Raw genomic sequence first — 26368 nt, 5'->3', positions numbered from 1 at the left:
ATGTTGCTGCTCATCGGAGGAAAACAACTGTCGCCCCCTACTCGGACAGAAATACATTGCCGAAAAGTCTGAAATTCACACACAATGTGCATAAGATTTGGATGTGTAGCTCCTGCGGAAAAAAACAAGACGTGGATAGATATATTTGCCATTCTAGGTTACTTTTTGAATAGACGTCTTTGGCAGTGATTGAGTTAATATGACAAGTGTGATTAATCTGATAAAAAAATGAAATGTATATATTTATGTATGCATTAGGGCTGTCATCAGCAGCGTGTTTACGGCGACGACTTCATTAATTACGTTCAATGTTTTAAGCTCAATAAACACATACTCATCATGGCCAACCTCGGCTCTGTTTTGACAACAGAGGGCGGTACAGTGTATCTCGACAGAGTCACACAGAGTGACGCTGTTTTATAACTTTATTGTGACCTGAACACATAAACAGCAGTGCAATTCCATCACCATATACAGTATTTGCCTCCAACTCCAAACAAACACATCTCTGATCCATTCGACTTCGCACATTGTCACTATTGGAGACCGTGAGATGCATTCATTGACACTCCGAACATCACAACGGTGTCTCTATTATGGAGGTGCAAAGAAAATAAGTGAATGCTATTATCACTCACTTTGTAAGTCTTATTACTGAAGTAAAAACAATTCTGTGTTTGAGTATGCTTGGAAATCCCAGATAATTCACTGAACCTATCTTACGGGGTGTCCTTGAACATAACTCCATATTGCTTTTCACAATTGAAGTCTGATTCAAATATTCTGCTAGAAGTTTGCGATGGCTAAAAACGCTTGCTTTCAAAAAGGCGTGGTAAAACTGCCCCTTTGTGATGTCACAGAGGGGTGGACTTCCTTATATGGGCATGGCCGTAAGCCAGCAAAGCTCTCTGTGCTCTGCTCCTCAGTTAACTTGCTAGCAATGCCTCGTACGGGAGTTCCTGATTGTTTTGTGAACATGGACTAGTATGCTGGACTAGCCGACACACTTTCCAACGTTACTTGTTCACATGGAAGAGTCAGAAGAGCAAGCAGTAAGTAACAATTCATTAGTGTCCTAACTGTTTATTTTCTGTAAGTCATGGAGAAAAAGAGAAAAAGCACTCGCATACAGGGAGTGGGCCGTTTTTCACCACAATTACTTAGCGATGCTGTAGAAACCCTAATGCTAAAATGCTAAAGCTACTTACCATTGAGAGACGTCTTGAAGTAACCTCTTTTCTTGAGAAACTTTGGACTGTCCAGTCTCTACTTCCGGATCAGATTCGGGATCCAACATATATTAATAGCTGACATTTGAAAAATATACATTGCTGTTTACTATTAGCTCCTATACCATTCACATCGAGCGGCGAGTGTGACCAACCACAGCAGAGTGGCCGTGGCCGTGAGTGGAGTAAATTAAACACAGACCGTTTTTACAGGAACCACGAAATCCAAAGAAATACAGTTGAATAGGTACATATTCTGGAAGAACTAGAAAGCTTTCTGTGCAGGTTATTGTGTGGAGCTGCTCTGTAGGAGTCCACAACTCTGTATAATACAAAGGGCCAAAAAAATGAGCATAATAGGTCCCCTTTCAATGTGACAAACATACATAAGAAGAAAAAGAAGAGGGCAAACGCACCACTGTGTATACTATATAATGTGTCAGTCATGGCCTAAAGCTTTAAAAAAATGAAAATAAAAATGAATATAACATGTTAACACTAGTTTAGTGATGGCTAATTTCTGAGGGTTTGTGCTTTATGTCACAGAATAGTGAAGTTACATCTTTTAACACCTTTTATACTTGAAAACCATGATTTAAAATAGTACAACAAGAATATAAGAACATTTGTACATTGTTGAATAAGATGGGTAAATATCGACTTTATTATACTTGATCATCGTTACATCACAAAGTGTTATTTGTGACTATTTTTTACATATTCTGGAATATTTAGTAGAAGAAGAATAACAAGAGGATACAGCGGTGGAATTGTACAATGCCTGTGTTGTAAATGACAAATATGTTGTGATGCTGTGTGTCTTGTTGTACGTAATAGAGTGATTATCAGTCAAGACACTTACGGTCTACAGTCAAAGTTCACATTCCTTCTAGTTAAAAGACGTACATAGAAACACTCTCTCTAGAGCTATAGGGCAAGACATAGATGAGACAATTTGGTCATGGCTTTTCGATGGTGCTTACTTTATATACAAAGTCCACTTTAGAAATATCCCCAACAAGCCGTTTATAGACAATAGATTACTATCACGTCTCATTGTGCTGATGGAGTAGTACTGTACTGTATACTGTATGCCAAGGAGTCTTACAATCACACTCAAAGGAAAAATACACACTTTTACCACAGTAAAGTTGGGACATTATCAGAATAATATTATCAATGGCATCATTTTAGAGCTTTTGAGGCTTTAGAGCTGTATTTTTTTCCCAAATGTCCTAACACAGGAAAATAGTCGCTGTAGTACGAGGGGAAAAGTCATAATGTTGTAATTGTATGAGGAAAAAAGGTGCTTTGCACAGAATAAAGTTAAAAGAAAGGGATGGAAATAGAGTTGGGATATTATATGAAAAGAAATGGTAATTTTAAGAAAAGTCAGTTTAAAAAAGAAGAAAAAGTTACAATATTACAAGAAATATATTACAAGAAAATATATTACAAATATTACAAGAAAAAAGTTTGTAATTTTTTTTCACTATAAGCAATGAAACAAATCATGTTATACAAGAAAAAAACTATTTTTTACAAAAACAATTATGTATGAAAACTAAGTCGTAATAGTTATGATCTTGCTGATAAATATTCCAAGATTTTTTTAATGAAAAAACCCACACAATTCTAACCCCCAAAATTGTAATCTTATGGGAATAACAATGTAATAAAGTCATGTAATACAAAGAAAAACATGGTAGTGTTCCTAAAACAATTGTGTGAAAACAAAGAAGTAGTATTACAGGAAAATATTTTCGAAGACGAGACATAATTTTATAAAAGTCACAAGTCATACAATTACAATAACAGAAAATAATAAATAAAATAAAATAAGTCATATAACAAGAAAAGGGAATCATACTATAAGAAAATAAAGACGCAATATTAAAATAATGAGGATTTTACAAGAATAAAATCATATTATTACCAAAAAAGTGTCACTACATATAAAATGTTCCATTTCTTCTCAATACCGAACGTTTGTCAAAATGTTATAATATTATTTTTCCCCAAAATATACCACTTTACTCTCATAACATTACAAAGTTATTCCTGTGAATTTGCAACTCTTTATTTTTCCAGTGTGGCCCTAACACTCCTTGGCACCGATCAACATAAGACACATTGTTGAAATTGACATTAAGAAAGGCAAAGAAACTTTTTTTAAGCTGTATAAGCATTGTCAATACCTCCGGCGGGTATAATCACAGTTTTCTCAAGCATCGTTGAAGCTAAAAGGCAACTGTTGATAAACACTCTGAAGAAGATGCTACAGAAAACATTGAATTGTTTTGTCATGACGAAACACGAGCAGCAGTACCACTTCAAGTCAAGGCCTGACTAGTGACGGTTGAAAGGAAATGTCTTAAAGTGTATGATGATGATGATCAGTTAAACCTGAGTTCTGTGTGGTCGTGTGTTTCTCCTCCACTGATGATAGTATTCTATTTCTATTCAGGCGTTGATAAACTCTACTATACACTTGTGTCTTTTTCTTTTCTTTTCAGTATTTCACAGTTTTGATGGACCGTCAAGTAACGCCGTCAACAGGCAAACTCCTCAAAGTTTCCTAGAGTCGGGTGACGAGGTAACATGTTCGGCGTGAATCCGAGACTGTCCGAGTGACTCCGGAGGGTGTCACAGGTGCTCTGTGGAAAACACAGGGATAGGGGCAAGGAGGTCGGGGGAGGGCGTTATGAGTCAACCGATAGCGAGACAGGAGGGAGGATGATGGGTGTGTGAAACGTAAGGTAATATGTAGGTGATTTAAGAGGAAATAAATGACGTATAATGTGTAAATCATAATTTGACACCAATAGAAAGGGAATTAATCATCAGGGACATTAACCAATATAGAAATATATGATATTGGGGGAGGACAAATGGATGAAAGGAGGAGAGAAAAGAAAGAAAACAGTACATACTTAGTCCTGATGTGTCACTATGTACAATACACCATTACAGCAACCATTTTAGAGTAGTCAGTGTACAGCTTCTATCACCATACGAGTCAACTTATTATCTAAACTGCATATTTGGTTGTTTGTCTATATGTGCCCTGTGATTGGCCGGCGACCAGTCCAAGGTGTACCCCGCCTCTTGCCTGAAGACAGTTGGGGTAGGCTCCAGCATACCCACGACCCTCGTGAGGATAAGCGGCATAGAAAATTGATTTGTTTTTTGCCATCGACATACCATATACTGTATATTCCGATATTTGTCCCACAAAGTGACTTTAGACAAAAGTCGATTTTCTCACATTCCAAATTGTCCATAGGTATGAATGTGAGTGTGAATGGTTGTTTGTCTTTATGTGCCCTGTGATTGGCTGGCGACCAGTCCAGGGTGTACCCCGCCTCTCGCCTAAAGTCAGTTCGGATAGGTTCCAGCATACTCACAACCACTACTACTCTAACATATATTCATGCATCATTTCTATAGAATGTCCCTTGAGGGAAATACACTGTAACAAAAATGGTTGCTGTAACTTTTATGGGACACAATATGTTCAATTGTTAGCTACTGTATGTAAAACATCAACATTTCCTTGCTACGCTGCTGAAAATCACACCAGCACACCCTTTTAAATGGTACGCATGACGGCCTGTGATAACATCACACAGTAATGCAGCTAGTGATGCTATTTAGGCTCCAGCCTTTAAGAAGGACATCAGCGCTACAGGGAACAATGCAATCATTCAATGAATATGTCATCTCTTTTCACGGGAGGGCAGGGAGTCTGTGCTTATGCTGTTAAAGAAAGCATCATTATTCATGGGAAGAAGGTCACATCTTTGTGGCGCTGGAGAATCAAAACGTCTCAACTCGTCCGTAAAAGGCAACAAAGAGAACAAGTTAGCACAGCCAGACAGATTCCCGACCACGGAACACACACGTTGACTGCAGGGCATCACAATAAGGTATTGTATTAGTCTGTCTATAGAATCAATTTCTATTTGCCCAATTGCAAAGATACATCAGATATGTACATCAATAACACACACACACACATATATAATTTTTAAATATATATTGAATGTCAAAATATTAGCATTAATGTATTTATTGTTTAAACATTATAGAAAACCTATAAACAGAGCTTTAATATGTATTTTAAATTGAAAAAAATATTCAGTATTGGATTTTAAAGTCTGAGTGTTCCAATTTATTTTAGCACACAATTATTTTGATGCTTCAATATTTTTTTGAAAATATTTGGATTTATTATGACTGAATACACTAAGGGCTCACCATTATTTATAATTAATACAAATATAACATTTAAATTTGTATTAGTACTATTACTATAAACACTATATAACACTAAATATAACCTATTTCTATGAAATAAAAAATTGTGAAGGTTCATATAATCACATAATAAGATTTTTTTTTTTAATAGCGGGTGGCATCTCCAACTTTTTTATATTACAGACCACCAGCAGTGGGTTGCTTGTATATTTCTTTGGCAAAAAAAAGTCAAAATGAATAATAACAGCAACAAATAAAATTGAATTGGTGAAATACAGCATTTTTTGGAAAAGAAAATACACTGTTTTTAGTAGCAAAAGCCAGGTGGGGTGTGGGAGTATAATGATGATGACGACGATGATGATGATGATGTATGAGATGGTCTTAATGACACACACGTATGACAGAGAGCGAGAGCGCGGGAGGGAGCGTCTATTAGTAATGGGTGTGCTACCTGGGGGCATGATTAGGCGTGACACCAGGGCTGCTTGGGGTCTCTGGAAACTCCTGGAATAGACACCGTGAAAAGAAAGATGGGTGAGAGTGACTGAGATGAAAAGAAGAAAAACACCACAATGCAAATACTGCTAAAGCCTCTGGGGAAGGGGGGGGGGGGGGGTCAGAGAAGACATTTACTGACGGAAGACATTTACTGGTGTTGCAGAAGAAGATGGAAGTCGAACAGAAACAGCCTAACCTAACTAGTGTGGCTGGAGATGGGACACATGAAGAGGATTTGGGGGGGGGGGGGGGGGGGGGATGAGAAGGTGATGACATGGACAGGACACAATGCAACAAATAGAACACAATGCAAGTTACTCGTTCAGCATGGCATGGTGCGTTTAAAGGCACAGCAGGTCATCATGCAAGCAATGTCAGATTTAAGGCCAGGTAGTTTTTCTGCATTTTTTTTTCCCGTATAGCCATGTATAAAAAAAAAAGCATGTTTGATGCTGTAATGCTAAACTGTTTCATATTTTAAAAAAAAAAAAAACAGGGGTCTTAAATACAGTTCTTGCCATAAGCCAAATCACGTACAGTATGTTCAACATATTATATATCATTTCAGTGTTAAATAATAAGAAATAATTACCAGGTTGTCACTCTGGCAGCGCTGTGGTCGCTTTTTGCGCATGCAGTAACCCAAAACTTTGTCCTTGAACACCTAAAAAGGTAGAAAAAGCAGATAAGCATCAAACATAAAAAAAAATAATAATAATAATTATATATATATATATATATATATATATATATATACGTATATACACATATAAGATTTACCACTTGCGACACAGGTGTATCAATGAATTTGATATTTGATTCCCAAACTGTAGTAGGAGCACCACAAGTGGTACATAGACTCCATCTCGGTGTAGTTTTTTTTAGGTGTTTTACAAGATTGTAACACAAATTGTGTGCTTTAGTTGGGGCGTCAATCAGTGACAGAGACAAAGATTTTTCAGTTGTGCGGCCAAGGTGAGACTATTACTCACGTAGGGGTGCAATAAGTTGACACATAAAATGTCTAAATGTCTAGGCCACCATTGGTTAACACATACGTATGTAGCTCAACCTCTAAACCTGCATTATTTCTAATGGCCAATAGGGGGCAACATTATAGGTTACAAAAACAAGCAGTTTGTGTGCATGCTTTTGCAGACATTGTGGCCAATTGTCACTTTATTTATCATTTTCATCCTCATGAGGGTCACAGGCATGCTGAGCCTATCCCAGCTGTCTTCAGGCGTGAGGTAGGGTACACCCTGGACTGGTGGCCAGCCAATCACAGGGCACATATAGACAAACAACCATTCACACTCACATTCATACCTATGGAAAATTTGGAGTCACCAATTAACCTAGCATGTTTTTGGAATGTGGGAGGAAACCGGAGTACCCGGAGAAAACCCACGCATGTCATTTGACTCTTAAAAGATTTCGATCAGGGGTGGAGTACGTTTTCTTCATGCACTCATTGAACAGATGTTTATTATTACATGGTCAAGTTAAGGTTACTAGTGGGTTAATACATTTAAAAACCTTAGTGTTTTACAGAGTTTTATGGCTTTTTAGAAAAGTGTTTTGCAATTGAACCACATTCACTGTCCAGAACCTACTGTCCATGCTATTATTTTTGCCCAAATACACAATAGCGCTGTTATTAAACCCCATGAATCAGACTGACTTTTAACAACTCATTGTGCTCTAAGAACACCCACTGTATCCAAATTTAGTACACACTTTTAGATGACTGACAAGCTTATGTAGTAGGTAAAAAGATTGGTCTTTGCAGGGGCATGGTTGGATCTTGGTAACAGACATTACCTCATATAGGTAGTCGAATATCTCCAGTATTGTTAACACACTGGCTCCTATAAACAGTCCCATTTGACCTCCAATGTCACCTGGAAGAAGAGACATGAATGAATATGGACAGGTTCAACAATGAAGCATGAAATCACTCCATGAACTGTCACTTCTAATACAGCATGACGGTCTAGACTCTAGAGTCATGTGTCCAAAGCATCCATCCTGCTGTAACTTGTTTCATCAAAGCCATCCTGGCCAACCTTGCAAGAGCATCCGATTATGAAAATGTGTTTCAGCAGCTGGTTCAAAGAGGAAAAACCTCACAAACATGGTGGAGGATCTTACCGAGAAGCCCAGCTATTTCATAGGCTTTCTTCTGCTCGATCTTCTCATAATTCAGAGCTTCGAAGAAGATGTCCAAAACCAATATGTTTTCTCTGGGGGAGTGTGAAAGTCAAGAAAAGAGCACAGCCACCACATTTTTAGTCCCTTTACCAGATATGTTCAATGTCACACTATAGTATCTTTCATTATTGTTACATTGAAGGTGAACGATGGAGACTCAGGTCATGCATGCACACAGTAGAAGAAAAAGCAATCTATTGTATCTGAGTGACTACCAAACGGACTCAATCTAAATCATACTCACCCAATATATTGCTCAGTTTTGTTGAATTTCTTAGCCAGATATTTAGCAGATGCCTTACTGGGGATCTTAACCATGGACAGCTCCTTGCCATAGCGAGTCATGTTGCAGGGGGTCTGACACACACAGTAATCGTTGTCTTTCTCTACCAAAAAGTCTGTGGATAATCAAAGTCCATCAAACATGTGATCACATGCAAAGGCTCTGGGCTAAAAAGAGTTCACATCAACGAGAAATTGCTGCCATCGTTCACTTTCCATGAAAGCAAATAATGACTGAAGCCAAAGGAGGAGGAAGAGAAAGGAGGCAAAGGGGCTGTGGGCATATTTCCCCAAATAGTGGCCTCTCTTGTAATAGATGCCGTTGCTCTCATCAATGAATAAACACCTCACCTCAAATATTGGCTTGTGCGTTAATAGATGCCCTACTAATACACACCTCACTTCAAATCGTGTCCTGTTGCTGAAGTCACAACTATTCGCTGCAAATAAACACATGCTGTGCCTTAATTGGAGCTGTTGTCGACCTAAACAAATAAATACCTCACCTCAAATAGTGGCCTACCCGGTAGTTAAGTCAAGTTTATTTGTATAGCCCCATATATATTTATATGACATTTCTCAATTATTCGCTGCCGTTGTCAACCTCAACAAATAAATACCTCACCTCAAATAGTGGCCTACCCGGTAGTCAAGTTAAGTGAAGTTTATTTATACAGTCCCATGTATATTTATGTGACTTTTCTCAAATATTTGCTGCTGTTGTCAACCTAAACAAATAAATACCTCACCTCAAATAGTGACCTACCCTGTAGTCAAGCCTATTTATACAGTCCCATATATATTTATATGACATTTCTCAAGTATTCGCTGCTGTTGTCAACCTAAACAAATAAATACCTCACCTCAAATAGTGACCTGCCCTGTAGTCAAGACAAGTCTATTTATATAGCCCCATATATATTTAGATGACATTTCTCAAATATTTGCTGCCCTGGTCAACCCAAACAAATAAACAGCTCACCTCAAATAGTAACCTATGCTGTCATAGAGGCTGGTAACAATAAAGGAAGAACAAATAAAGGCCACGTCTAAATTTAAATAAAGATGTCTGCAGTTGAGTAGATAAAAGCCCCTCAGCCAATATATGAGGAAATATCCCTTCCTGATGTAATGCGTCACCGTTTCACTTTACAACATTGCTTCAGCGCAGTTTAAGACTTAACTCATTATAAGTTGCTGAAATCTGTTCTAGCAGTAACCGGATGTGATGCAATGTGTACTCACCTAAGGCTGGGTCGGCACAGTCTTTGTACTGCTCAGGTGTGCACACAGTTGAGGTCCCTGTCAGAAATAACAGCTATTATGCATAAAGCAGTGAAGTATACACAGGCACAAAGACAGCACACACGTCCTACCGGGCATGTGAACCATTCTGCAGTTGCAGTTCTCCAGCAGGTAGCGGGTTTCACAGTCAATGCGGCAAGCCGTAATGCTGTATGTGGAGAAGTACTCAGAGTCGATGGGAGTAGACTTGCAGTCTCCCCAAGGCGGAGGGAGGTACTGAAGCTGAAAAAGCAACAAAGCATAGGTTAATGCTTTGTGTATCAGTTGAATGCATTCCAACAAGCAACATAATTCAAGTCCAGTGCAGGAGGTAACAGGTAACAAAACTCAAAACACACGTTTCCAAAAACAAAGAAAACAAACAAACTGAGAACGCTGACATTATCAATCATGTGTAGCAGCAAGCAGACATCATGCAGAAAACTTGGGGATGCAGGTCTACACCTGGGGTAGGAGGAAGCAGAGTACCATGGGAATAGAGACCAAGACTAATCAGACTGGACACCACATTTGAACAGAACCAATTCTAGGAAAGACTGAACACTGGACAGGAAGGTTACACTTTTGACACGAGTGGTAACAGGCATTATTATACAAATCCCAACATTCTAGACCTAATATGGAAATGAATGCGTCCAATTTGCGTTAGCATTACTATTTGTAGATTTAGGGGTAAGTAAGAAATTCCTTCCATTGACCCGAACATAATACGACTCCTATTTTTTAAGACCAAATAAAAAATATTAACAATATCAGTAATCAGAGTTTCAATGGAAAGAAATGTTTAGATTAGAATAAAATACATATTTCTTAGTTGGACAACGGCTGTTTTCCATTATACTAAAATCAGCATGTGTGAGCGACAGGAAGAAAAGCTCTGACTTGCTTGGCAAGAAGACATTTGGCACCACTTTATGTATAAATCTGGCGGCCAAGGCCATTCAACTAAATTGTTCTGGACCACAAATTTACAGAAAGTTAAGAACTTCGAAAATTCGACGTTGACTATTGTTCTTATTTTGCACCATGATAATACGGCCATTGTACCTCACCAAACGGATAATACCATCAGAGATAAAGCCATCGTCATAAATTAAAGTTCAAGTAACACAGTATGTTTACACTCATTGATACGATAGGACAGCCAAATTAGGCCCGCCATCCGTCACTTGCCTAGCCCTTCTCTAGAACCCGAATATAAGATGATCTGCCTTTTTTGTCAGGGAAAAATAGTGTCTTATATTTGGGTTAATACAGAATTAGTCAACTTATGAGTTGCAAATAAGAATCTGAAATGTAATCTATTTAGTCTCACAAAACATCTGCAAAATAATCTTTGATGCAGACCATATTTACTTGGCTAATGGAGAGTATTGGTGCTAACTACAGTGTTTTACATTTTATTAGAATTCATTACCAATCATCAGTTCCAAGCACAGAGAATCAGTACTCAAACTGATGTCAGAAGCATTATAAGCAAGGAAAGCAAAATGAGCAGCATGTCCGGGTGCCTCCATAAGACATTTAATGGGGCAGTGGACCAAAGCTAAGACACACACAAAATAACACATGTAACACTAGATTGGCTGAAATGTTCTTCACAAACGTCGTCCATTAATTAAACAGGACACTGGGATGACAAGAGAAGACGGTTGCCACAACGACATGATGACTTCCCGCCCCATAGGGTGCTGACATATGAGATCTGATGACGAGCATCAAGCTACTGCGGCATGCAGCAAGCCCAGACAAACATACGCTACCCTCTGCTCTTGGGTGGAAACAAAGGTTTGGAAGCCCGGGGACACCCCGAAGCCCAGCTCGTGGAGGAAAGGAGGCTCTGACTGAGCATGAAGCTGTACTTTTATGCCGGCCTCATAGGACGTCTCATCTGGACGACATCATTAACACAAAGTCGGTGAAGAAGAAGGCAACAGAAGGTAAAAAAAGGCCTCTGGATGGCGAGCCAGCGTGTTGTTATTTCGCTCAAACAACAAAGCAACATCCTGTACTGTTAAGTCATTCAGATATTGTCTTCTACTCAGCCTGCATTATACCTTGAGAGGTACTATACACATGGAGTACCTCTAACTAACATGTACTACCGCAGTTCATTGCACTCTACAAAACATTCACTGTAAGTTTAACGTATCCTCACAAATCACACACTTTGGTACACACAGCCCCTGTGAGTATCGGGTATCTACTGTAATACCCTGTATTACTACTGTAACAGTTTATGCAACAGTGGTGGACAACGTGACGTGACTAGAAAGGTGTCCATCTTTGTGGTGTCCAGGTGTCTGCTTCAGTCATCCCATGTTACTCTGCTCAAACAAAAGAAAGCTAGTTGGATTTCATGCGTCATGATTTGGTCAAGACAGTCATCGTCGGGAGCAAAATCTATTCATTTACATCTCGAGACGTCCTCGCTTCGCATTGACTGATTAGCACCGTGAGCATTTTAATGATCCGATGGAACATTACACAAATAAAACTGGTCTTCATCAATTGTACTGTCAGAAAGCGGCGCCTGACGGACCGCCTTTGTTATTTGTGGAGGACCATTTTTCAGCAGTGAATAGCACAGTGAACGATGACGTTAATTAGCCACAATGAGCAGTTTGATGGTTCAAACTCCGTATAAAACATGACCATCATTGTCCCCGTCGACATTAAAGTCAGTCTGATGCTCGTACCATCTCAAGAGGTGTTCTTTCGCCTGCACGCTGATGCCAGTACACTATTTTTAGGAACACCACTTTCATGAGTCCTCATTAAAGTGTCGCAAAAAAGGCTTTGCTTCGTTTATTTCTGTGGAAAAGACGTTTTGACCACACAGAGCTCTTTCGTTTCTTTTTTTGTCTTCTTCACTCTAAAAATAGAGTTGAAACTGTGAATCCGTTTTGCAGTTTAAAGGATGCTGAGAACCACAGATTTATGATCTAGTATTATGATATTATTCAATAAGGTATTATCTACACCTATCCGTATAATATACTGTGTATTTATGCATTCAATGTACAATGTTTCCATTGCTTTTTACTCCTTTGCTTGTTGTTTACTATTTTATATATATTACTATATTATTTATTGAACTAAGGTTTTTGTTTACTACACATCCTTCACATATTCTTTCTCTACACATCTCTATACATTGTTTCTGACCAATGCAGCGTTTATATTCAATACCAACACTTTTTTTACCTTATTGGAAAATTTTAGCCTACACAAAAGCAAAGAAACTTTAGTAACTACTAAAAAGCTCTGCTTCTTCCTACTGCTTTTCAGACATGTTAAATTGCGTAAATGTGATGTACTTCAATGGAACTTGTTAAGCGTGTTCGAAATAAGCTCAACCATTACCATTATCTTCCTTATGACTCCACTTCCACGTTACGGGATGAGAGTAGCTAACTATACATTTCCTGACAGATTTTGCTCCAAGCTTTGTCTTGCGAGGATTTTGTGGCACAAAACGTTGCGATGAAGGCGGTCGGATATGAGGGGCTGCGGGAACACTCAAGTACCAGTTGCTGCTGACATGACACAAAAGTTTGAAAACCAGGGGCCACGCCAAATCCCAGCTGGTCAATGAAGGGCGGCTCTTCCTGGCTGTGGATCTGAACCTTGATTCCTGCTTCATAGGAGGTCTCGTCTGTGGATACAGCACGCCATAAATGTGTGTGAAAACATATTTTTGTTTTCTTTGGGGGATGGAATTTTATTTATCCGTTGCGTCCATTGGCAGGCATGCTGAATGCTGCGGAACGCCATGCTGGGAGGCAATATCACACCTTAGATTGATGATAACAGTCAATTTTGTGTGTATATCCCTTGGTATAAAATTGGCTCAGCTAAAATAAACCCAGATCTTCCAAAATATAATCTGAGCTACAACACCAAAATTAATTTTACTGCAATTAATTAAATATCAGCGGACGTATACTGATGTTAGTTTCATCACACAGAGGTACACTTCAAACTATACCCAGGTACAGTTTGGACTAGTCCACAACAATCCCTGGGGTATATAGTATTTGGGCCCAGCCTACTTAGGGTACCACTATGTTATGACGACATTATGTATCATTCCATATTCCGAAAATGGAGTAGTTTTATTATATTTTAGCTTTATTATTCAGTGGTTATTACCCCATTATTATACCTACATGTTGATAATATCTGTAAATTTAAGGGACAATATAACACCTTCCAGTTCCCTCGAAATTGTGTGTTTGTTGGGTGTCGTTAAAGGTGAGTAGTTTTAATCTGTTCTAGTTTTATTATAAAATAGTTATCTTCACTTCATATTTACATACTTCATATTAATGTATGGTGTATAATTCCAAATTGGGGCACCGCTATATTACAAATATATCATCATCATTCCATATTCCAAAAGGTAAGTAATTTTACTTTACTTTAGTTTTATTTAATGCATTTTTTGTCTTTATTTATATACTTCGTATGACAGCAATACATATAAAACACCATCGGGGCAGTGTTGCTCTGTAAACACCATCCTCTTGAAAGCTGTCTGTTGGGTGTCGTCAAAAGTTAAGCAGTTTGATATTTGTAACTGTTATTAATGTATTTAATTATATAATTAATCATTAATCAATCGTTATGCTACATTTTGGCAGGAATGAATTGATTTATATTATTTAATGTGGAGGTTAGGATGTTGTAGGTACACCTGGACATGATGATAAATTTGGGAAACTGACAATATTAGGTATGTTAAAAACAATTGCACAAACCTGTCTCCCCCCACACAGGTAGGTATTCATCCTGCTGTATGTCCAGCATAATCTCCAGGCCGTTCCCCGTGCCTCCTTTCAGTGTGGTCAAGAGTGGGTTGCCGTCTAATCCAGAGTTGAAAGTGTAGCATTTTCCATAGCGTGTATAAATCTGTATTTTGGAAAAAGACAATGAAGAAAAGTGTTTTTAATACATGTCAACATATTACCGTATGGTGCAGCTGATCATCGCGCCAGAGAAAGCAGTGCTCGGGTTTTACATATCACTCAAGATTTAAAGTGGCAGCAGCTATCAATCTCAGGCCAGTTTCGCCCAGAGTTTCCCACGAGGAGGACCATTTTGTTGCGATTAAATAAAGAGATGTCTGAACTGAAGCTTGGCAGGCACACAAACTAGATTGGATTTGTAAAAGATATTCCACAGACGTGAGAGACACCAGAGACGCGTGGTAGAAAAGCACTCATTAAGGATTGATGTGTAATTTCCACTTTAGGCTTTCTTCCCCAAATGTGTGTCTGCTTCAATGAATCCAACAGGATTAAAAGTAAAGTGTGACCAGCTCTTGCCTCACATTTTATAGTGGATAAACCAGAAGTCTTTTAGAGTGGAACACACGCACACCAATTCAACTAATATTTACATACAAGTGTGCATAGTGGTTACATTTTGACATTTAAAACTCACTAGTCATTTTTCATTACAATGCAAACTGAATGCAGCCTGATGGTTTATGGATGGATTATACATTTTGAGAATCTGAATGAAGTATCGACTGACTGGTGAAGCAATCAATAATGATGCATTTTAACTAGGGCTGTCAATCGATTAAAATGTTTAATCAAGGTGAATGGAATTTTGTCCACGGATAACTCATAAATAATTGCAGATACATGTTTTTATCTATAATAAGTAAGGGTGTATACTGCATCTTTTTGTGGTAAATTATTCACATTTAGATACATGGACTAAGGTAAGCTATATTTTAGGGCTTTCAAAGTTAACACATTAATGACGCATTAACAAAAGTTTCCTTCAACAGCGTCAATTTATTTGACACGCGATTAACATGCGCTCCTCCTGTTTTACGCTCGGCCCCCCCACCGCGGTTTGAATGAAGCACGTTAACTCTGTAGCCACAAGCTGGAACAAGTATTGATGAGAAATTGAGAAATAAAAGAGTATTTAAATTGGTAAAGTTCGCTTCAAAGTCCTGGCTGATGGCTCTTGTAGCAAGACCAAAGTTATTTGTATCTACTGTCCTGTGTTTGACTTATCAGGGATTACATGGCCTGCCAGAGACTGGAGCAGTGCAGGTATTGCTTTTATTGTCATAACCAGTGCTATCTTGGCATAGTAGTGGCACAACTAACCAGTGATAAAAAAATAAAAAAATGGCACATAGTTCTGAAACTGATATCCTTTTACATAACATTTTAGTATGTAATTATGTAGTTGCACATCAAATCGTCTACCACAATGAGATTTCCCCAACTTATTATAGATAATAACATATTTCTATCTGCGATTAAATGTGACTATGGACAACGTGTGATTAATTACTGTCAAATATTTTAATCGATTGACAGCCCTTTTTTTTTTTAAATAAAAAACGCAAAAACACCAATGGCAAACAAGGTTTGAGGTTGATGAATCACATTCCGGGTGAAAAATGATTACATTTGCATCTCATCCTCCCAGTGTTTTGTGTGTTGTGAAAATCAGCATATGTTCTGCATATTCATTATGGCAGACATGCAAAATGGATTGCCACTGTTAGATCAGCTGTTAGATGTTTGCACGTGTTTCTATGCATGCATACTAGAGATGCACAATATTGTTTTTTAAATCAATACCGATAACTTGATGTTTTCAAAGCTGATAACCGCTGTTTTTAAATATACCTTTTAAAATTTGGAATGGTGGTTTGTGCAGACCTGGAGGACTCAAACTAATTTGGATTTGTCCAAATCAAACATGACATTACTACCACCACACCACTACTATCAGGAGAACCAGAGTATAGAGCAGCGGCAGCCACCTGCCATGGCCCAGCAAAGTGCGCTATATTTGGACACATGCTCTAATACAACATGTGTACCGCTACGAAGGTCGGGAGAACCGGAGTATAGAGTGGCAGAAGGTGCACCTTATTCAGGCACAGCTGGTGTGATGCCACGGAGGACTCTGGCAAACCTTTTGCACGTTTCAAATGCAGCGGTGCTGGCATTTCAAGTGGCTGATAAGGTTATTTGGGTGCTCAATGTGTGTTTCGGCATTTGGTACAACTGGTACATGAAATGTCTTCTTCGGAAAGTGATTGGTTACAAAGGGAGGTTATGGCAGGCTATTAACATCACAGGATAGAGAAAAAGGAGTGCTTGAGTTGCTCACCCGCCATTGAAGCATTTTAGCCATTGAGCTATTTTTAATATTAGTGGATTTATTGGTATAACATCATAATTCCTTCATATCACCCGATAATTACCATGCACCCCAAGGGCAAGCCTTTGGTAGATCAGTCTCATTATTGCTTTAATATACCAATTTGCTTAAAATCCACTCACTGAAAGCAAACAGTGTCACAAAGAAAGAAAATATGCAATCAATCAGCCACACTTTATTCTTACATTTCACTTCCCCCCTTTTCAATATGCTTTAATGACATCGTTGGCATACTCAATAGAAATCGTACCAGCTGCTTTTTCCAAATGCCATCCACTTACGTAGCAGTCGCTGTCAGTCAACTCAGATATAGATTTTTTTTCTCCCGATGCCTCTGATGTTTTGAATTTGATAAGCAAAAATATGAACTGGAGATTGGAACAGAAGCAGCACATCGAAATAATTACAGATTGGGAGCAAAATACTCCAGCAATGAAGATATGACATGGATTTTATTCCACAGTTCTCTTCAGAGAACAAATTTGAGTCATGATTGACTGAGTCTTTGGCTTTTTGTGAGACTACTGCTAAATACTCCTGCAGAAGGACCAAACCAACACCAAGAAGGGGTGTTAGGGAACATATTAAGAAAAGAACAAGGCTATATACTGGAAGTTAAATTTTTTTTTTTACTGGAGTTAACTTCTTTTTACACTTGTGTGACAAGAATGTTTACACGACTTTGCACGACTGTAAATAAATTTGAAATGTCACTTCAAACATTAGTACCGTTATTAATGACTTATTATGATGAGTTTTCCCCATGTGGAAATACTGTATTGGTCCAAATGTAAGACGGTATTTTAAGTCTGAAAAATACAGGCGGTCTGATGCTTGATATTGGCTTTAGTACTTTAGTACCAATACTGATATCATCCGATACCAATATTGGCAGCAGCTCTTCTCTCAAACTAATCGCATGTAATGCACACATTATGCTTTACTGCAATATGCGGTCAACAAAATGGTCATTTAAAAAAATCCTAATGAATTATAACATGTCTTACTATCAACAGCAACAATACCATTTGGAAAGCTGCACATTAGTATGTGGCACAAACAATCCTATAGGAACAAAGTAAAGTGCAAAGTATGAAACTCTGGAGTAATACAGTCAGTGAAACTAGTATAAACTGGTTATAGCCGTGTAGTTTTTCTTTGTACTGTTGCTTTTTATCATTATTTTTGTGTGTGATTAAAGAAGTATAGAAGTATTCAAGGAAGATGCATTACTCTGTCATTGCAAATTGCATATTTACAATGAAGGTGAAATGTGGAAATAATTGCAGGTCTCAGACATATTGAGCTTGCTAGCTTTGATGGTCCGTGCACTGCTATCATATCAGAAAAAAAAAAAAAGAACGTTATCGTTTATTGCAAAAGGCTTCTCCCCCGAGAGAGTCCAAGTCAAAGTACATGAGGTCGTTTTAAATACTCTTTTAAACGTTCTTCTTTACATTAGCTTATGGGCCGTAGATTTTTTTATAGGCGGTTGGCCGGTGTTCTAGACGATGTACCTCAGAAACAACAATCATGCAGTGCCCATGCTTGACAAACACTTGACATACAGTACTCCCCGTACATACAGTGCTGAAGTTCCTGGAGGTGCAGGTCTCACCGCGAAACCTGCACTCCAGCAGCATGTCGTCCAGCTGGTGCCCGAGGCGACCCATCATCTCTGTGGTGTTGACGTGGTAACCGGAAGGCCGGGTGTAGTTGCTGAAGTCCAGCAGACTGAGCAGACCCTGCTTGTGGCTCTCCTTCAGGATGGCCAGGCTCCTCTCCAGCACCGTGTGGTTGGCATACATCAGGTCCATCCAGTAGCCGCTGTGATACAGGTCTTCCTTGGTCAGACCGGACGTGCGGAAGACGTTTTTATTGCACAAGGTGACAGCAGGGAAGGACATGTTGTGAGCCCACACCATGTAGATCTTGGTGACAGCAGGGTAGGACATCAGGTAGAGGACTCTGTTCCTGGACCAGGTGAGGAGAAGAGCGATGCAAAGAAAGAAGGCCATGGTCCACGTCACACGCTGCAGTTTGGTTTTGTCCGGAGAGAAGATGAACTTCAAACCGTGGACTTTGGTCCTCATTATGAAACCCACTGTGATGTCTTTCAGGGATTGTTTGGACATGTTCTGGTGCTCCATCTCCTTGCTGTCACATCTAGATGCCTTTAGCATAATTTCTGGTGCGTGTCCACCTAAAATGGTTCTATTAGCAGATGCCCAACCTGCTCCAATGCACAATGAAACACCTCCAGCAAAAAAAAACTCCCAAGCAGCGATGACAGGACCCTTTGTTGATCACGTCGCTATTCCCAGAAAGACACCTTCGTGAGAGTAAAATGGGTCTACACAATGAAATCAGCTCAACCTCACATCACCAGTCCATCGATGGAGAAATTCAGATGTAAGCGACGGCTTCACTCCCACAAGCAATCACTTAAAAAGAAAAGAATCACATGCTGCTCCACCTCCAATTGTGATGATACAATTTTTGTGCCCAGCAAAACAACAACCCTCCTGCCTTTTTAAGTGTGTTGACTTGCAGACTGCCGAAAGGAATAGAAAGCTTGTTGCACCCGCCACACTCTCTCTATAGCGGGAAAAGGGAAAAATGAGGTGGAGCCAGCGGATGAAAAGGTTCTCTTCCAGTAATGAATCAGCCGACTTCCAAATGGATGCATCAATCAGTGGCTAAATAACTGTGGTAATAAAACTGTTGCAAAATTTATCATCTTTGATATTAAATTAACTGCAACTTGTTCATAGATCAATATATCTATATCGTAAAAGAAACAAAATGAGCAGGATCACAGCAATACTGCACTAATACTACTATATATATTCAAGATATCCTCAAAAACAACATTGCATGCAAATGTGGCGTGGGTTGCTATTCAACCTTTTTTTGTGAGACAATTATAGCATCCTGGTAAAAAGGAATACACAGTTGAATCCAGCAGTACAGCAATACTTCATTTATTGCTATTAATTGGTTCCAGACTGTGAAAACATATTTTTAGAGCCCTCTAAACATGAAAAACACCCATCTCGTGACCTTTAAATTCGTATTACCCAATACAGGAGGTAAATCTGAGAAAAAAAAGCCATTTAAGACATAAATGAATCTTTTGGTCGTGCGTGTCGCTGTAAATGTATTCCGGAATCCAGATGGAAGACAGGAATTTACGTCAGGGTTCAGAATTGAGCTTCAACTTGTTGTCGGTTATGACTGCAACTTTAGCCCATTTTTATTATGATTATGATTATTATTTATTTATTAATATTATTATATTGTGCCTGTTGTGATTAATTTAAACCCGTCTCACCAAACAATTACTGACATCGAGTGACTAGTGACTAATGTAGAATAAATACTACATACATTTAGACTTTTTTGCTTGAAAATGCTTCATTTGGGCAAAAAAAAATATTATAAAATTTGCTTAAATAAGCAATTATTAATGAATATATTTGAATTATTCTATTATTATATATTTGAAAAACTGTGAAGCAGCAAAATTGAAAACTGTGGTGACACACCTAATGAGTAAAAACTGTCAAATTATGTCCGTCAGGGAGTTTGTACAGCCTGAAACCGTTTAAAACCTGCAATGCCTGCCTGTACCCAACCACAATGTGTTCCCATTAGGACAGTACAACTTTAGAGTACTGTAGAGTACAGTACTACCACTTTAGAGAGGTCAATGTACAGCTTGGACAGCAGCGTAGCTTTAGCGCTTTAGAACTGACAGCCACTATGGTGTGTTTGGGGTTGTTATCATGTTGGAAAACTGCCATGCAGCCTCGTCTCCCGAGGGAGGGGGCATCATGTTCTGCATCCCAATGTCACAGTACAACCCCTCAATGAACTGCAGCTGTCCCAGTGACGGCTGCACCAAACCACTAACATGCTTGAAGACACAAATATCCTTTTGTGTTGCCAGATGTTTAGACAATAATGGATGTGTGTTAAGTAATTTCAGTGGATAGTAAATCTATATTGCTAAACTTGCTGTACACTGACTACTCTAATGTAGATCCCAGTTTTATTTGTATAGTATTGTACTGAGAAGACGAATTATGAACAGTGTACAAGTGATCCATGTAAAAGTTTTCCACCTTTTTCCATGTCTGTGGAGAAGCCACTGACACAAAGAAACAAAGCAAAGACATATAAAAATGCTGAGGGTTCCCTTTATTTGGGTGAGAGATAAGCGTAATTGTTTCTCCAAGAACCAAGACCAGAGACGTGAATAAAATACTCCCATCACACTTAAAGCACAGTATCCACTCTTTCTACTTACTGACCCACTGCATTGATTTCCTTTGCGCTCTCTTTCTTCGTGGAAAAATGTCAATGAGAAATGACACACCCTCCCAACGAGGCACTCCATTGCGTGATACAAGAACAGAGAAGACGGCGCTTGGTCTCAGAAATGGTCCCTCGTCAGCAGTTTGACCCATTGTGGTTATTGCTTGCATAAGAGGTTACCCGGGCAATGCAAAGCGATGGTAATCATCATAAATTTCAGCTTTATATCCATCAGCAGCTCGGTAATTCCTATGGGGCGTTGCACATATTTCTTTATGTTGGACTGCAATTCTTTTTTTAAGCTTCGATGGATCATCGTGGTTTTTGGTGCTGTTTGACTAATTCAATCTCATTTGTTAAGTCTTTCTTTTTGCCACTTTGGGACAGTAGAAGCATCTTCTACTGAGATACAATTAAACCCATCATCATTTGTCCAACTATCCATCCATCCGTTTATCCACTTTGACTCTGTTTTATATATATATATATATATATATATATATATATATATATATGAATAAACAATCACTGTCTCATAGTTAGGTATGGCCTATTATTTGGCATATGAGACATTTTACATGTGCGGCCAGATAGAAGTACATGTTCTGTATTGAGATGGTGATTATTATGATGAAAATGAAGAATAGTCTGCAAAATGTGTAGTCACAGTCTAAGCTCACCAACCTGTCTACCGCAAGCCACTAGTTGAGCTTTGGGACTTTACCGGTCAATCGCAAGAATATTACCAAAATAAGTGTTATTACAGGAGCCCATTCCCCAAAACCTGGCCGAGATACCAGCTCATGCAAACCGCCTCACCTCTGTGATAACAAAATGTATATTTTAGTCATCTTTTCTTCTCCTAAATTTAGTGTGAACAGTCTTCATGTATTTCTTCCAGTGTCTCTGCTGTGAGACGGACAGGGTTGACTACATCATAGAAATTGCAGCATAGAACCTCATGGGGCAGCCGGAGGAATGCTAGTGGTGCCTTGCAGGTTGTTCTCATTTGTTTTGTATGAAAAGCATCCTCATGATTTACGCCTATGTGTTTCTTTGTCTAGGGCCACACTCCTTTACAGACAGCAACATTAAATGTTGTTGTTTGTTTCAACACAATTAAAGACAAAAAAGCCCCAAAACAGTCCAAGTTTATCAAGGTGTTCACATTTATATTTACAGAAGTTGGCAACATTACCAGCTAATTTTATTTGATTATTTATTAACTAAAGAGGACGGAATTGGAGTTCTAATGTATACTGTATGATGCCACCAATGAGGCCTTCCAGAAGCTATGAACAGAAACAAGTCAAGTTTATTTATATAGTAGCCCTTAAACAACACAAAGAGTCCCAAAGGGCTTTACCAGCTGGTAACAATCGACGACATCCCCTGAAAAACTCTAAACCAATTAATCGCCATAAACGAGGCATTACTCGTATGCCATTTTTCTAGGTTACTAACCCAAATGACCAAACTTAAATGAGCAGCTTCACTGAGGATTTTTCTTTTTTTTTTTTTTTGTTGCCCAAGCTCCAACACACGCTCAGTGATCTGTGAGCTTGTCAGGCTCGCCGTTTTCCGTCAAAGTCAAGTTGAGCCCGAGAGGTCTCATTAAAAGAGGAGCAGGGCTTTAAAGGAATAAATGGGAGAAGTCCTTCAAGGCCCAGTGAGAATGCTCAACACCAAAGCACCAGATAGTGGCAGCAATTAATGCACATCAGAAACAGAGGGCCAAAGATGAAAGGCCAAAGCTGGCACATTAAAGAGCTGACAATTAGTCATCAGTTAAGTCATCGACGCTGCCGTACAACGTGAGCTATGACTCAATTCTTATGAAATAAGTTGGAGAAAAATTGTGAAGGAATCCAAAGTCGACGTTGATATTTTTCACTCTTTTCTTTATCAAACTTCCAAAATGTCTTCCTAGTGGCAAAGCAAATATTGACCTGAATGTAAGTCCAAGGTGTAGCCCGCCTCTCACCCGAAGACAGCTGGGAGAGACTCCAGCACGCCCGCGACCCTCATGAAGATAATCGATAGAAAATGAATTGCGGGCGAGTGGCGGGGTACACCCTGGACTGGTCACCAGCCAATCACAGGGCACATATAGACAAACAACCATTCACACTCACAATCCAATGCAATCCAATCCACTTTATTTATATAGCACATTTTATAAACAGAGTTTCCAAAGTGCTGCACAGACTAGTAAAAATAAAAAGTAATAATCCAAAACTGAAAGAGCATTTAAGAAATAAAAGAATAAAATATATATTAAAATATTAAAAACAAGAAACAAAGCAATAAAAGTATAAAAAATAGAACCAGTTACAATAAAAACGAAGAACTAAAGGACACAGGACCATACGACTCACTCTGAGTTAAAAGCCAGAGAATAAAAGTGGGTTTTAAGACGATACTTAAAGCTTTCGACATTGGGGGCCTTTTTTACTTGGGAGGGCAGAGAGTACACAATCATACCTATGGACAATTTGGAGTCACCAATTAACCGAACCTAACAGGACAGAGAGAGGGAGACGGATGGTTTAGTGTGAGGACACCCTAAAAGAATAATTCATCTTTCACTGATTGTCTGCTGAATACACATATTAATTTTACTGTGGCTCACAAACTGATAAATACTCACTATTTGCTCCATATTCTCTAATTCCAGGTGGGGATCATACCGTGCATGTCAAGAAACAATTAACACCTTCATTCATTCAATCATTTTCTACCAGTTTTTCCTCACAAGGGTTGCGGGGTGCTGGAGCCTATCCCAGCTGTCTTCGGGCGAGAGGCGGGGTACACCCTGGACTGGTCGCCAGCCAATCACAGGGCACATATAGACAAACAACCATTCACACTCACATTCATACCTATGGACAATTTGGAGTCACCAATTAACCTAGCATGTTTTTGGAATGTGGGAGGAAACCGGAGTACCCGGAGAAAACGCACGCATGCACGGGGAGAACATGCAAACTCCACACAGAGATGGCCGAGGGTGGAATTGAACCCTGGTCTCCTAGCTGTGAGGTCTGCTGTGAGGATGATTACTTATTACTGATGATTACTTATCAGTACTCATGTGGAATTTGGGGCCATGCAAAACGAACCAATTAATCATGTTCAATATTTCAAATTAATGTAGAGGTTTTTAGAAGTGTTCTGGAATAGGAGGTACATGGCTTCGGGTCAAATGACTGAGAAGTTTGGGAACCACTGCTCCAGCAGCACGCCAAGACAATGGTTGGGTTTAGCAATGTTTACATTTGAACTGTAGTGAACACAACAGTGATTTCCTGATGTGTATTAAGCTAAAACATCTAAACCTACAAAAGGAACGAGATGAGAATTCCTGTTTTGACCTAATGTGTACAGGCAGATGGAGACATGGAGGAAACAAACATTTACTGGTGAACATGCAGCTTCTTAAGCAAAGGGAGACATCTTGTGGCGTGCCTCTAAAAAAACATTGCTATAGGCTGGAAAGCACCACATTCGCTGACTTACTTAATATGCTACACAATCACTGCAAGGAAGGCAAGCGTGGATTTGTAGCTCTGAGCTCTTCATTGATTAAAAGAGAAACTGCAACACTACATTAAATAAATTCACTGTACACTCCTGTTTCCCTCTTAAACCAACAGCATTAGAGAGAGTATAAAGACCTTAATGGCTATTTGGACACAATAACTTCAAGCATCTCTGCCATAGCACATCTTGTGTCAGAGGGTGAAACCAAGTCAGCATCAATAAGAAAACAGATGTTCTTCCTAGACATACCTGCTCAACACTACGCTTGTTCCATTGCAGGCAAACGCCACAGGAAGCATGCTGTCACTCAAGCTTTCAGTCGACTAGCCTGCAGTCACACTTTGATAAACTCACTCCCAAAAACTTCCTCCTTGGCACTTACATTTGCAAGGATATTCACATTTTTTCAATACATTCCATATTGTCACTAAATGGAGGCTTCATCTTGCTCAGCAGGATGCATCCTTTATCATTTTGCCCGGTTGTCCTGAAACTGTGCAAAGTGAGCATAAGGGAGTATTTAAGCCTGGTGTTTAAACATGGTTCACGTCAGCCTGACTTAATGAAAAAGGTTTGGGGTTTGAGTAATGCAGCGTTGCAGGGAAGATGACTATTCTCTGTGACGTAAGTGCGTTAAAGTACTTTTTTCCCTGTTTGTTTGCATCGTCGGCTGTACGGCGCTAGGAGACCAGGGTTCAATTCCACCCTCGGCCATCTCTGTGTGGAGTTTGCATGTTCTCCCCGTGCATGCATGGGTTTTGTGAGTGTGAATGGTTGTTTGTCTATATCTGCCCTGTGATTGGCTGGCGACCAGTCCAGGGTGTACCGAAGACTGCTGGGATAGGCTCCAGCACCCTCGTGAGGATAAGCGGTAGAAAATGAATGAATTAATGTTTGCATCGTAACTCCGCTCCGAATTCCTGCGTGGCGCGCATTAAGAAAAGCAAGGTTTCTTTACTCATCAACAAGCTTGAGCACAGCATGGACTCCCCCATCTATGTGAAATATGTGTAGTCCAAAGTCCGGCACGTGGGCCATTTGTGGACCAAAAATGAAACAAAAAACACAAAGTAACGAGAAGTCTGGAAAAATTGACATTTGGCCCAAAACAGCAAAATGCATGAAAGACACTTGCTAGCCGTACGGCCCATTAGTAATGTATGTGATGATGTGATGTCAGTCACATGTGACTATATGTGTAGATTAGTACAGGATATAGTATGCCAGGCTATGTATGATAGTCCCACAGAGATGTAGGCCTTATGATGGCACTGTATTTATATGTACGAGTGCACATGTGCGTTACTGTGTACGTTATTTGAATTTAATAATAAAATTGGGTTATTTAAGCAAGTTCACATTGCTCCTATTTTTTTTTCATTTAGGGGCAACTGTGCCGCACGGTGGTCGAGTGGTTAGCATGTAAGCCACACAGTCAAGATCGGGAAGACCTGGGTTCTGTTCGGTTCTACACTTGGCCATCCCTGTGTGGAGTTTGCATGTTCTCC

General features: G+C 39.2%; 1 protein-coding gene across 5 annotated transcripts in view; it reads right to left on the bottom strand.

The window, feature by feature from the left end:
- Positions 1 to 433: 433 nt before the first annotated feature.
- The window catches only part of asic1c (acid-sensing (proton-gated) ion channel 1c), a 67302-nt gene continuing 41367 nt past the window's right edge, over positions 434 to 26368 (bottom strand). The window contains exons 1-11 of one of the 5 annotated variants that reach the window (XM_078791527.1): positions 18584 to 19307; positions 14555 to 14705; positions 11555 to 11682; positions 9863 to 10013; positions 9732 to 9788; positions 8449 to 8602; positions 8145 to 8236; positions 7815 to 7894; positions 6583 to 6654; positions 5944 to 5996; positions 434 to 3886 (exon numbers count right to left, since the gene is read on the bottom strand). In XM_078791527.1, the coding sequence (XP_078647653.1) occupies positions 3808 to 3886; positions 5944 to 5996; positions 6583 to 6654; positions 7815 to 7894; positions 8145 to 8236; positions 8449 to 8602; positions 9732 to 9788; positions 9863 to 10013; positions 11555 to 11682; positions 14555 to 14705; positions 18584 to 19180 (1614 nt within the window). In that variant the 5' untranslated portion in view covers positions 19181 to 19307 and the 3' untranslated portion in view covers positions 434 to 3807. Of the gene's footprint in view, positions 3887 to 5943; positions 5997 to 6582; positions 6655 to 7814; positions 7895 to 8144; positions 8237 to 8448; positions 8603 to 9731; positions 9789 to 9862; positions 10014 to 11554; positions 11683 to 13321; positions 13450 to 14554; positions 14706 to 18583; positions 19308 to 26368 lie in introns of those variants that run through there. The other 4 variants (XM_058067728.2, XM_078791528.1, XM_058067729.2 and 1 more) reach the window with 4 other exon arrangements.

This window comes from Doryrhamphus excisus, linkage group LG6 (genome assembly GCF_037039965.1).
Source record: "Doryrhamphus excisus strain RoL-2023G ecotype Guam linkage group LG6, RoL_Dexc_Guam_v1.1, whole genome shotgun sequence".
In the NCBI taxonomy this organism is placed as follows: domain Eukaryota; kingdom Metazoa; phylum Chordata; class Actinopteri; order Syngnathiformes; family Syngnathidae; genus Doryrhamphus; species Doryrhamphus excisus.
Note: the sequence above shows the minus strand (reverse complement) of the source record. Positions and strands in the feature narration are given on the sequence as shown.